Source organism: Glycine soja, chromosome 9, assembly GCF_004193775.1.
Source record: "Glycine soja cultivar W05 chromosome 9, ASM419377v2, whole genome shotgun sequence".
NCBI lineage: Eukaryota > Viridiplantae > Streptophyta > Magnoliopsida > Fabales > Fabaceae > Glycine > Glycine soja.
In genome coordinates, this window is record NC_041010.1 from 21,380,695 (window position 1) to 21,394,851 (window position 14,157).

Here is a 14,157-nt window from a genome sequence, read left to right on the forward strand (position 1 = left end):
CATATGCGTAATTTAAACCATAGTAGTAACAACAACAACAATTAAAGAAGAGAACAATAAACATGTAATGCACAAATAATCTTTATGGCAAATTTCAAGACCCAAACAAGATACCTAACGCACCATTAATTCTCAATCTTTGGATTGAAAAAGATTAACTGCAAGTGGTATTCTCAACGCATTGATCAAACATTAGTGATAAGTCCCGTCAAACAAAGGTTGTCTTTGAACACTACATTGCTCACATGAAAATCTTATATGATGATTATTTCGGTCAAATAATGATTGTCTTTGAACATTTCATTATTCACATGGAAAATCACACTATTTATAATTATCACATGTTTACCATTGTAAGCATGTAATTATTCTGTCAAATTGTGTCTTCCTTTAGGCCGAGCACACTTCACATGAATAATTTCATGCAACATCCATGTAAATTCAATCAAATTAACTTACACAACAGAGGTTACTTTGGCAACATGTTGTTTCAATCAATTTAACCAAAAAATACAAGACAAATTAATATAGCAAATAGGAGGTCTTAAAATTACACAAATTTTCTTAAAATTACACAATTTAACCAAAAGAATCCTTTGAAGATACTGGAGAAAATGTTTCTTTATAGTCAATGTCTTCCTTCTGAGTAAAGTCTTTAGCAACTAGACGAGTCTTATATCTCTCGATATTACCCTTTGAATCCTTCTTGGTTTTAAATATCCATTTACAACCAATAGGTTTCACACCTTCAGGCAACTCGACTAGATCCCAAACTTCATTCACATTCATAGACTTCATCTCATCCTTCATGGTTTCAATCCAATTTTGAGAGTTAGAACTGTGCATAGCTTAACAGAAGTTGATTGGATCATCCTCTGTTAAACCAATACGATCCTCATGTTCTTGGAGAAATATAATATAATCATTTGAGATTGCACTTCTCCTCTCTCTAATGGACCTTCTTAATGGCATTTCTTGAGGTTGTTGAGGTTGCTCTAAAGGTATTTGAGAGAGAACCTCATTGTTGTCTTGTTCTGGAACAATGTCAATAGTTTGAACATTGTCTTCTATTACTGAAGTTGTGTCTTGAACAGTAATATGTACGAGGACTTGATCATTGTAAATAATAGGTTCTTTCTCAAAGACAACATTCTTTATGTTCTCTTCCTTCCCAAACTCAACTTCCTCAAGAAATCTCGCATTTCCCGCTCAAAAAAGGATCTTAAGGTGGGATTGTAAAATTTATAGTCACGAGAGTGTTCAGCATAGCCAAAAAAATAGCAGCTAATTGTTCTTGAGTCCAGCTTTCTTTCTTATAAGGTCGTGCCTCAACTGGACAACCCCAAATGTACAAATATTTAATGCTTGACCTTTTACCAGTCCAAAGTTTATAAAGGATTTTGTTAACTGTTTTACTTGGCACCCTATTAAGGATGTAAACTGCGGTCTTTAAGGCTTCTTCCCAAAGTGACTCTAGCAAAGAGGAATGACTAATCATACTTCTCAACATATCCTTAAGAGTTTGATTTCTTCGTTCTGCTACACCATTCATGCTGGGTTTGCCCGAAATAGTGTATTGCGGAACAATTCCACACTCTTTGAGGAAAAGTGCAAAAGGTCATGGACATTGTTCTCCTGATCCATCATATTTGCCATAGTACTCACCATCATGGTTAGATTTGACAGCCTTAATTTTCTTTCCAAGTTGAAGTTCAACCTCAGCCTTGAAAGTCTTAAAAACGTCTAGGGATTGGGATTTCTCATGTATCAAATATAGGTAACCGTATCTAGAGTAGTCATCTATGAACGTAATGAAATATTGTTGTCCATTCCAAGAAGTTGTAGGAAAAGGACCACAAATGTCTATATGCACTAGTTCTAAGACGTCTTTAGCTCTTTCGGTGCCTAATTTCCTTATGTTTGTTCGTTTTCCCTTTATGCATTCAATATAGACCTCAAAGTTTGATAAATCCAAAGGGTCAAGAATTTCATCCAACACAAGTCTCTGAATTCTTTGTTTAGATATATGGCCCAAACGCTTATGCCATAAGGTGGTTGAACTCTCATTCAATTTTCGTTTTGTATCATGTGAACTTATTTGTAGTATTTCATTATAGGAACTAACAACATCAAGCATGTAAAGATTGTCAATTAAAGAACCAGAACCAACCATCTTTAAATTTTTGTAGAGACTAACTTTATTATTTCCAAATGAACAAGAAAATCCAAATTTGTCCAAACTAGAAATAGAAATCAAATTCCGTCTAAAAGACGGTACAAAAAAAGTCTCAAATAAATCCAAATAAAATTCAGTTCTTAACTATAACCTAAAAGTTCCAATAGCTTCCACTGCAACCTTCTTGCCATCACCCACAAAGATGAATCTTTCATCTTCACTTGGTAGTCGACTCCACAGGCAACCTTGCATAGTCATACTTATATGAGTAGTAGCACCAGAATCTACACACCAAGTATCTTTAGGTACAAAAGCCAAATTAACTTCTGAACAAACTAGAGTAAGAAATTTACCTTTCTTCACACGCAATGCAGCATACTTGGGACACTCTTTCTTCATGTGTCCCAACTTCTTGCAAAAGTAACAGGCAAATTCCTCATCCTTATTTTGTTTCTTTTGCTGAGAAGCCCTTTCCGCAGCACCCTTAGTCTTCTTCATTTTCTTATTCTGAGAGGTCGAAATCAAGTGAGCATTTTCAGTCCTATCTCTCTACAGCCTCTCCTCCTCTTACACACAGTGAGATATAAGTTCATTGAGGGACCATTTGTCCTTCTGAGTGTTATAGCACACTTTGAATTGCCCAAAGTGTGCAAGAAGCGAGATCAAAACCAAGTGCACAAGTAGATCTTCACCAAGTTCTAACTTAAGTGACTTGAGTTTTGATGCGAGATTGGACATCTCTATAATGTACTCCCTTATGTTTCCTTTGCCTTTATACTTCATGGAGATGAGTTTAGCCAAAAGGTTACTCGTCTTCGCCTTTTCATTTTTGGCAAAGTATTGCTCAATTTCCTCAAGGAATTTCTTTGCACTTTGACCCTCAGAAATAGAGCGCTTCATGATCATAAGGCACATTCGGTTGGACCGATCCCACTTCTCAACTTTTACTTCATTAAAGGTTTTCGGAGTGGAAATGAGTCATTCCATCCTCAATGTCAAGTCCAAATTCATACAGCAAAGAACAATTTCTACGGCTTCCTTCCGGACCTTAAAATTTGTCCCATTCAGCATTGGGATAGAATACACTTGGGCAGTAACATTTGCAGCACTGGTAATATTAACTAAACAGAGAACAAAAATAACATGTTCACAAATAATCAAGCAAGTCATATAAAGTATATATAACAAGATATGCAAATATTTCCTATAACAAATCCATCACAAGATACCTAGCACAACATTAATTTTAGTCTTTGGACAGAGAAATTAATTTGTAATTGGTACTCTCAACGCAATGATCAAATATTGACAATTAGTTCTGTCAAATAATAGCCTTTCTTGGTACCGACTATTATTCACAAAAAAAAAACTTTATAATTGTCACATATTTATCATCGCAGGTATGTTATTATTTGGCCAAATTGTGTCTTCCTTTGGGTCAATCACAATTCACATAAATAATTTTATACTAACATCCATGCAATTTAATTAAATTAATTTACGCAATAGAGGTTACTTTGACCAAATAATGGTTCAATCAATTTAAATAAAATTACAAGACACGCATATAAATGGAAAGAATCTGTAATGATTAAATTTGCACCCAATTGTGATAGCAGTAAATGTTTGAAAAAATTACATCATGGTAAACTAATTACGCACCCGAAACAAACATATCACAACACTATCACAAATTTATACTAACCACATGAATATCATAAATTATCAGTTTATCACCGTTTCATAAAAAAATAGTTGGCCAAAAACTAATAAATTATTCATATAAGACAAAAGACCATTGTCTTATTACTGATTCATATAAACAAAAAAATATATATTTATGAAATTGCGCCACGTACTAAATGTCAACACCAGATACGTAGAACATTTATCCCAAATAGAATAATATGTCAGCAAATGCGACACAAACAAAAAAAAATTGTACAACCCCGTAAATCAAATGCAGAGGTTTTTTATTAATTCTAAAGAGGAAAAAAACTTTATGACCATAACACATAAATTTAGGGGTTTTACAATTTTATTGATCAAAATAGTTTCTCCCCAAAATAAAATTAGGGTTCATATAACTAAAATGATTCAGATATGATACATATCAAACAGAGCCTTTAAATCTCAATAATCTAACAGTAATGGTGGCCCTGATACCACTTGTTGGTAATTTTCAATAAACCTTATAAAATACCAAATGAGCATCAAAATACATTACGTCAGATTATCAAGAGGTTTTAAGGAATACCTGGATCCATAGAGAGTTTGATCAACACGCAGCGGATCTGACAGTGGTCACGAACAATTAGTTTAATGACCTTCCTCAACCAATTCCCTTTTTCCTTATGGGACCTTCGTTCTCTCCTCAGATGGAGAGAGGAGAAACTGTTTATTGATTTGGTGTATTGAAGACCATAACCATGCTTTAGGTTTTAAACCTATTAGGATTTTCATTATCCCCTAATTGGTCAAACTGATTTCCGCTCATTAAGTCCATATCAATTTTCTGACAGTCTAATGGGCTCACTTAAATAGATCATTTTATATTGAACTCATTTAAATATAAATAACTAATATAAATGTTATAATATAATATGTAGTCCATATTAATTAATTAAAAAATTTATAATTCCTAACATTAAGGACTGTTGGTGGTGCAGCAACGGTTCTTCGTGGAGGAGTTGCAGGTTTTATATTCATGAATTTTTTTACTAAAATAAAATGGATTATGTTGTAAAACTAATTACTCAAGTGGGTTTTTTTTTATAAAACTATTTGCCTGAGTGGTTTTTGCTACTTATGATGCACGAGACATCATCCTAAGTGACATCTTGTGTCTTTTATTTGTTCTGTAATATTAGGTACTATCCGATGCTAATGACTAGATCTCATGCGTGCAACAACATTATAACCATCGGGAACGTAATGCAAGAAGTGGCAGCCTTCACCAAATGGGCAGGGCAGCCAGCATTGCTGAAAAAGACGGTACAGCACAATCTAAAATGCAAGCCTCTCTTTATATTTATTTCCTGTTTTCTAGGACACAAGTGAAAAAGTAACTCCTAGCATAGGAATGTAAACATGGAAAAAGAATCACGGATTGTTTAACAATACATGTGTTATGTTCAAATAAATTTTGAAAACCAACAAAACTCCAAAACCAAGTTTCTCGAAGAGAAACACTTAAGCAGGAACACTATGTCAAACACAAGAAAGAGATATAGGTGACGTGGCAGAGGTCCAACAAGGCCCCCTTGCAGAGGATCAACCGTTACCATAGTAAGTCTTTCTTATACCATGTCAATGCTTAAGTCTAGACCAGTCATTCGTTCCACCTTATATCCACATAAAAATAAATTCTTATTTTGATTTCACAAAAAAATAATTAATGATCATGTGTAAAGACTAGTTAACTCAACAGCTACAGAGCAATACTTAATAATGGCAACATTGTATCAGAGCAAACTAATGAATTCACAAGTAGCCATATGGAAGCAATAACTTATTATCATCTGTCTGTTTATTATACCATCAATGGGAAAATTTATCAGAACAGTGCTGATCACAATGTTAGTGTTAGCTTATGACCTTTTATCTCATTAGCTTTAATACAGTTAACAAAAGTGTACAACCAGTAGCGGAGCTTGGAAAAAACATTTGGAGGGGCCAAAATAATTAAGATTACATTGCATAATTAAATGTACTAATTTTGATAAATGTTATTTTCATGGTTGATTTTAAGCATTTAAAGATGATATTCCAATATTAATTATTTTTATACCAAAATATCTATTTTCGTACTTTATTAATAAACATTTTTAGGTTTTTTTATGAAATTTATACCTTTGATACTAAATTAAGAAAAAATAGAGAACTTATTTGAAAATTGTTTTGTGTAAAATTCTTCAAGATATACTACTTATATAAAACCAAATTTGTATCAAAATCTATAAAATATCAAAATTTCCTATGGATTTTTCAACAAGTTTTCGAAAATAATCATATTTTTTCAATTAATTAATAAAATAGCTTATTCTTTTTTACAATTATAAAATAGCTAATATATGAAAAGTATTATAAACGTTTAATATAAGTCATAAGTACTTATGTTATCAAAAGTAAAAATATATAAGTATAATAATATTAACATAAAAAATTATTTATAAAAATAACAATAACAAAAAAAGACAACATACATACGATTTAAGACATAAACGTGTTGTTCTCTATCTCTTTCCCATTTTGAAGTGTTACTAGATTGAAAATGGATAGTATAGCTTATAAGCCCATTTCAATTGTTCCTAATGTAACTAAGCCCAAACACACACAAGGTTAGATGATGCCTTTTTTTAATTACGTAATAGAGAAAATTTCTATGAGCAAGACATTTTTGTTTATATCTTCTATATCTCTATATATGCTGGAAAAAGTTTGGGGGGACCATGAACCATGAGTATCTGTCATCCCCTCTGCTATTCCAAGACGAGGGCAATCGAAGCCAACCCCAAGATTGGTGACAAGGAATAGGGAGTTTCCTTCATTGGGAATAAGCAGGATCCAGCCTCATCATCATCATCAAATAGTGAGTCCACAGATGATACTCTTATTTCTCCTCTCCGCAAACATGCTCCCTCTACACAACCGCGTCCACCTCCATCACCCAATCATCTAGACAGATTCAAAAGGGCTGCTCCAAGGGAAATATTAATAGATGCTCAGAGGTTCCCTCTGGCATTCATCAATGGTAATCCAACCCCTGAAACTCCATACTCTTATTTTATAGTTTATGAACAATTGAAAAGGAAACAATTAATGTCCAAGCACCTACATGGACGAAGCAAGATTATGAGAATATTCTATTTGAGGCCTTTAAGGCTCTGCCAACAAATGCCATAGTTCATCTTCCTCCTCCATAATGGACTCGTCTATTGCAGCCCAATGTTATCAAGATGCCTCATTACTAGCTTGCACCTAGTACTCAGCAATGAGTTCATCCATCAACTAAGGTATTGATGAGGACACAACTAAGGGCAAGGACCATGAAGCACTTGAAGGGCCCATGACCAGAGGCAGACTTAAATAGTCCCAACACAGTGATGAGGACATAACTAAGGGCAAGGACCATGAAGCACTTGAAGGGCTCATGACCAGAGACAGACTTAAACAGGCCCAACACGTCATAGAGACAAGGCTGATCATTTGTATAGCTGCCATTGATGATGATTGAAGGCCCAAGTGGAGAAAGATGAAGGCCCAGAGGTAGAGGCACTACCAAGACTATTAATTGTTGTTGAAGGTCCAAACTAATTTGAAGGCCCAAGTTAAATATGTTTTTTTAGTTATAATTTTTATTTATTGTAATTTTGGCCCAAACTGTTTAGAAGGCTCATGTCTATTTTTATCTTTTTGTTTAGATACACTATAAGTATTGGTTTTTGTTTTCAATAAAAGGACTTTTGGCATTTTCATAAAATTTGGTGAGAGCTTCTCTCTGGGTTCCTTGTTGAACCAATCTCAGACTTATCAAAGTAATCCTTGTGGCGTCTATCCTGACTTATCTTCCTTTACTGGAAGTGGCGTCATCCAAATCTCTGTAGCCTGTATCAAGCGATCCGCTCCTAATCAAGATCACATCAGGTATCCCCCACAGAAGCATGGTGCAGTCTTCAAAAGTTCAAGGATAAAAAGAGTTCACAAAGCAGCATCTCTAGGGATATGTTTGAAAAACACAGAAGGGACCCTTCGCAAGAAGTGGAATCCCCAAAGATCGAGTTTCAAAAGAAGGTGCATCTGTGGACGCCAGTCACCAAACTCTTACCAATGCATCCAGTTGATCTCAATTTGTCTCAAGAAGACTGTTCATCTCTTGGTAAACTACATGAACAAATGTACTTGAGAGATCAAGCCATTGCCTACCCTCCTTGTCTACACATCTCAAGGGCCACTGATATAAAGATGGTTGCTGATAAAGTGAGTCCATGCCTACCAATTTGGGATGCTGCCAAAAAGAAGGGGTTCAAGCTATACTAAAATGAAATGATGCCCTCAAGAAAGCTGAAGGGGAAGATTGTCAATTTCCCTCGCAAATGGAACTCATTATTCAGTGGGAAGAAGCTAATTCGCACTTCTGATGCTTATGATGCCAGGACCTTCTAGAATCAGATTATGTGGATGGACTCTCAAAAGGCCTCCACTTCTAGTTATGATGGAAGTGATAATGCTGAGCACCACAACTTCATTCAAGTGTTACGTCTTGCTAAGAAGTACCACTTTGATGATGTTTGTGTATGCTTCACAAAGGATGTTAACAGCTACTTGTTTATTCAACATCTTCTCAAACTTCCAACTATTCAATATGAAGGCACCTATAATCTGAAGACAATGATTGAAGACCAATGTTAGCTCATGTGACTCAACTTTATGAAGCTCAGCAAAAGAGAAAGGCTAAAGAAGAAGTTATTTTTGTTGCTATGAAAGAAGATGTTGTCTCGGTCCAAGCTGAAGCATATGCTAAAGTTATGGACGACACCATTGTACATGGGGTCATCATTGATCTTACGAACTTTGATGTCATGGACGAAACCCTTGAGGCACCTAATGCAACCTTAGCTGATAAAGTTGAACACACGTTTTAGAACCTACATCCAAGCGGTCAACAACTTCAAATAAGGCTACGTCTAGAGACAAGGACGAACTTGATGTTGTCATTGTCTACTTCACCAATTCAGGCCTCATTCCTCTTAACTATGCACAACCTACCACTATTACCAGGGATCAAGTGCAAGATATGATAGGGCAAGCCATGGAAACCTTTGCCAAATGACAACATCAAGAGAATGAGCAATTCAGGCTCTCCATGCAGAATGCAATCACCACTCAGTTCTCCAATCTTGGTGTCATTCTTCTCCAAAACATTCAACAAGTTCAGATGCCCATGCTTGGAGTTGTTGCTGCATCTGCACCAATACCTTAACCACCACCTGCACCTGCGTCTCTTGAGCCTCCACCACTAACCTTAGCCCCAACACCACCACCTCCTCCATCTTCACCACCACCTTCTCAACCTACACTACCACCGTTTGCTCAGGACTAACTATGATGTTCTTCAATATTTCTATCTTCAAACCCAACTTTTGCTTGTGACAAAAGGGGGAGAAATAGGAATTTTGATTGTAAAAGAGCTAACAGTTTTAAATAAGAGGTTTTGGAGTATTTTTCATATGCTTTCTCTTTATTTATTTGTTAACTGTTATTATTTTGCTACCACATATGTCATATATAATTCATCTGTCATATTCTCGCCATGATCGAACTCAGGGGGAGTTTAACTGCATTACATTCATTTCATTCTCTTAAAAATCTAATTATTTTTAAATCAAAATTTATATTGTTTGTCATCATAAAAAATGGGGAGATTGTTAGGTCTGGACGACCATTTGTCTCATCCACCTTAAAGTTTGATAAATAATAATAAGTATAAATTATTGATGTTCTAATGAGTTTTTGACAAGTGAACAGGATCAATATGTTATAGGACTTGAAAATATTTTGTATTGTCCACAATCCAAGAGAGAATGCTTTATTTTATCTAGCGTCCAACATGTAAAATCAGACAGCGTCCACCCTTGTGAAAACCAGTAACAAATTCAATTTGCCTCTCTTTATTTTGAATTGCTAATGTTTGAATTTAAGAAAAACACAATATAGAAAAGTATAAAAGGTTTTCATGGAATATTCTCTTAAAGGTCACTTTTGCTAAAGACAAGAAGCACATGACGCTATTTGTACTATGGTTCATTCCTTTCCAATCAAACATGACATGTCGTCATATCCTTCACTGTGAGACAATAGTCCTTTCAAGGAATCGACGTTGATCCCATAATGAATTCTTCACTGAAGTTATAAAATGTTGTCTCCATCCAGGAAGCAATTGACAAAAAATCTTACAAGAGAGCAAGAAAATATCAGAAGCAAAACTTTGTTAAAATCACTAGACGAATGATATACAATTTTCATTTGTTTACTATTTGCTAAGCAAAGTTATTCTATATTTGAGCTTAATTGTTTATTCACTCATTGAGTGTTACATAATACTTGTATTCATCCAAAATTTTGTTTATGAAAGCCAGGAGTGGCTTAGTATTAAACATTACTTGGGTTTCTTAAATTCAGGAGAAGTCTAAGAAAGTGCCAAAAGTGGAATTAGGAATACTTGTAAAACTAGGAGTGACAAATTAGAATACTTGTTTTGTAATCAAGTTTTTATTAGTGAAACTCTTTGCTAGTGAATAAAGTAGAACTGAGCATAGCTCAAGTTGAGTGAACCAGTATAAACCAAGTGTTTCTACTTCTCTCCATAACGGTTTATTGAGCATTCTTATAGCAGTTTCTATCACCTTTTTAACACCAAGTGTTTATTTGAAAAATTGTTTTAAGAACTCTCTCTTTTATCAAGTCATTGGACGACCATATTGATCTTAATCAAATATCTACTTTATCTTCAGTGGACGACTTGCTACATACACACGTGCGCACACGCATGCACACACATATATATCACTATTGATATTCGCTTTAATATTACAAAAGTTTATATCTTTGATATACACACTATTCAACCCCCTCCTCTCTTTTAGTGTTTTTATTGTTATTTCAGTTGGTATCAGAGCCAAGGTCACAAGTTTGATTCCCAGCGGGGCAATTGCTGAGAGGGAGATTGTTTGTCGGGTTGTGGCATCAATTGTCCCATGGCGGAGGCCCAAGTGGGTCAAGTTACAATCGACTTATGACGATTGGGCTATTACGCTCTTAAGTAGAAAGTGTTGAACCTTGATTATAAGCTATAGTTTTTGTCCTAGTGATAAGCATTTGATCATACACCAAGATGGCAACAACAACAACAACAACCTCGAATACTCCAGTAACCCTGAAGTCATTTCCATGGTGCTAGTAGGTTCCTTTGTTGCCTTATGTATGTGATGGTCAATAAGGATAACCACAAGTGCCCTAAATGCAAAAGCACCGCTTTGATTCATTTTGTTGATGACAACAATAAGCCTACCATAAAAAGGGATAAAGTACTAGGCTATCCTATTGTCATCTCTGCATTTTCTATTGCAAGTTTGGACATGTTAGATTTAAACCAGAATCTCATTTTTAGGATACTTCTTTTATAATATCTTTTTTAAACCATCAATGCTACATGTGCTCCACTTTTTAACTTTATCTTCTTTAATTAGGAAGGATTGCACAAAAGATTTGAGTGTTAGTAGTACTTCATGTCAGGGAGTTTATGCTTAATAAATGGTTGCGTCACTAGGTTGGGTATCTTAAATGACTAGTCAATTTCCTCCATCAATATGGATCATAATAAATAATGTAAACCTGGTTATACAAAATAAAAGACTGAATGCAACATATTTTAATTACCTATCATTGAATTTCTCATTTGATTCATAAAGGAGTAAGACCATTTACCCCTACACCAATTCTCTTTAATGTTTAAAATAGGCTACATTGGCATCTGTTATATATTACACTAACATCCTACATTACCTAAGAAACAAATTACATTATAAATTCTTAGAAGAGTTGTTATAAACATTAAAAAAAAAAAGAAGCAAAAGGTCATGTGAAATCTTAAGAAATCGTAGAAATTGTAAGTGCAAAATAAATAATATATGTACCCACGATGTAATTTTTTTACACAATCATATATGATAAGTTTATTAATTTTTACAACAATTATCTTAAAGTCAGAGAAAGATTTCTCATTAATTCATGATATAAAAACATTTAAATTGACAATACATAAGAACTCGATATATTAAATTTCAAAAATCAGCATTTGTTAGGGATATTTTTAGGGGAAATGAAAAAGAGACAGAGATAGAGGTGGTGTGAATAGAAAAAAAAAATAGATGACAAATAATTCACATTTAACTCCAACAAGATGCCCAAACAAAATGTGTTGATCTGATAGGTTGGTTCAAATATTTATTTGAATAACTCTTAGTAGTTTCATAATTATATGACAAGAAATTACATATTTATTTAACATTATTGTATAATATTGTTGTGATATTGTATTTTAGGGTGTGCTTGATTGAGTGGGAGAGGAGAGAAATAGAAAAAATTGTATGAAGCTCATGTGGGTCTCACACCTTCTACACTTTATTTTAATTAAAAAAAATTATTTCTATTTTTTCGTTTTCATCTTTAAATTAGGCTCACTCTTACACCATAACAAATTTAGGGATGAAATGAGTGACCTCTTAGTGAATCAATCATATAACATTATTACATCTAATTACTAAAGATTAATAATTTTACTTGACGATAAAAAAAAAAGAAATATATATATATATATATATATATATATATATATATATATATATATATATATATATATATATTACATATTAAATATTTGAAGAAAAAAAATTGAATCTGTCATCTTCAAACTCGTTCTATAAAATATGTTAATAATTGTTCAAGGCGGAAGCTAGCACAGACCACTTCACAGGAGATTTATAGGGCCCCATTTTTTAATTACCGTTAGATTCATCCAGTCCCTATCTTTATACCATACATCCTCTGTACAAGATTGCCACTGCAACACACCAGTAAGTGGCCATTGCAACCTCTTCGATGGTTGAAGTGTATTTTCACCTTCTACATCACTATCGCAGGCAATTTTACAAGGCTATCAAAATAATTGGAACAATGTAACATCTATAACCTGAACTTCATCAGATCCAACAACCAACTACCTACCACACCCTCAGATTCTCCTCTGAAAAGGAGAAAAGCCAAAACACGATTCAAACCAACGATATCTGCAAAACTAAAAATGGAATGAGAGAAATAATTTGCAGTTCCAGTTGCAGCAAATGTGTTCCACCTTGCTGTTAAAAAATGACAGCAAGATTTACTAGATTGGAATTCGTAGGTTTTGGGTTTGTCAATTTCGTTCTTCCCCTCGTTTCCTTTTTTTTATAAAAAAAAATTGGTTCAAGATACTCTCTTTTCACTCACTTGCTGGAGAAGAGAGATTGAAACGAAAGGAGAACTGAGTATACGACATTATGATTTCTCTGATCAAGCAACTGTGTCTAGAGTAGATCGGAAGCGTGTTTTTTCCGGCAAGGGAGTGGAAGCTGCACAGTCCCAGGAAATCGTCTCCCGACAAGGTGGTCGTCGGCAGCAGGATTACACAGGAGAAGAATAATCTGGTGTGATATATGTAAAATATATCTATTAACATGATAATAATCCAATAACCAGAATTTATGGTTTATAATGGACCACCTATCAAATGATCCACCGAAGTAATGGTTCTTCTTCATTTTAATCTTCTATTTCAACCCACGCCATAATGTTTAATTTCAAGCGCACACAAGGTGTCAAATGAATGAAGCAAACATTTAAAAGTTTGACTAGTCCCGTCTGAGTTATTCAAGTGTGATTGGATGTTTTCAAAATTCTTGTCAATGCCCTAAAAAACGTGCATGAACGTCATCTAAATATAATTCCTCGAATTAAAATATTCTAAATAAGTTTTTAAAATACAATTGTTTATACATGACGCTTACTTTCTTTCCCGTGAATACTTTTATTTCCTTAATAATTTCACCTATAAATAATTTTCAACTTTCAATATTCATGAAGCTTAAATAGCATAATACAATTTAAGAATTTTCGGTGCAAACTGCAAACACTTCGTAACAGATTGAACTATGTTTAGAATTTTATAATGTATAATATTTGGAAAATTCAGAATGACGTGGTAAAAACGTAAAATTCATTATGTTCGAATAGCAGCTCCGATATATTTCGAGAATTTAGAGCATCTTTTCCACAGGTTGTGCGTATCTCGAACAATTATTCCATACAATGTTTCGCGGACAAACAACTTTGAGACAACATTCAGAGAAAGAAATGGTTCTTTAGACAAGCAAACGTTGCATATG

The 14,157-nt window shown here is 34.1% G+C and overlaps 1 protein-coding gene across 1 annotated transcript; it reads right to left on the bottom strand.

Moving 5' to 3' along the window:
- Nucleotides 1-2,743: 2,743 nt before the first annotated feature.
- On the bottom strand, nt 2,744-3,076 carry LOC114368261. The gene has a single exon (XM_028325583.1). It carries the CDS (start codon nt 3,074-3,076, stop codon nt 2,744-2,746), a length of 333 nt encoding a protein of 110 aa, XP_028181384.1.
- Nucleotides 3,077-14,157: the final 11,081 nt, after the last annotated feature.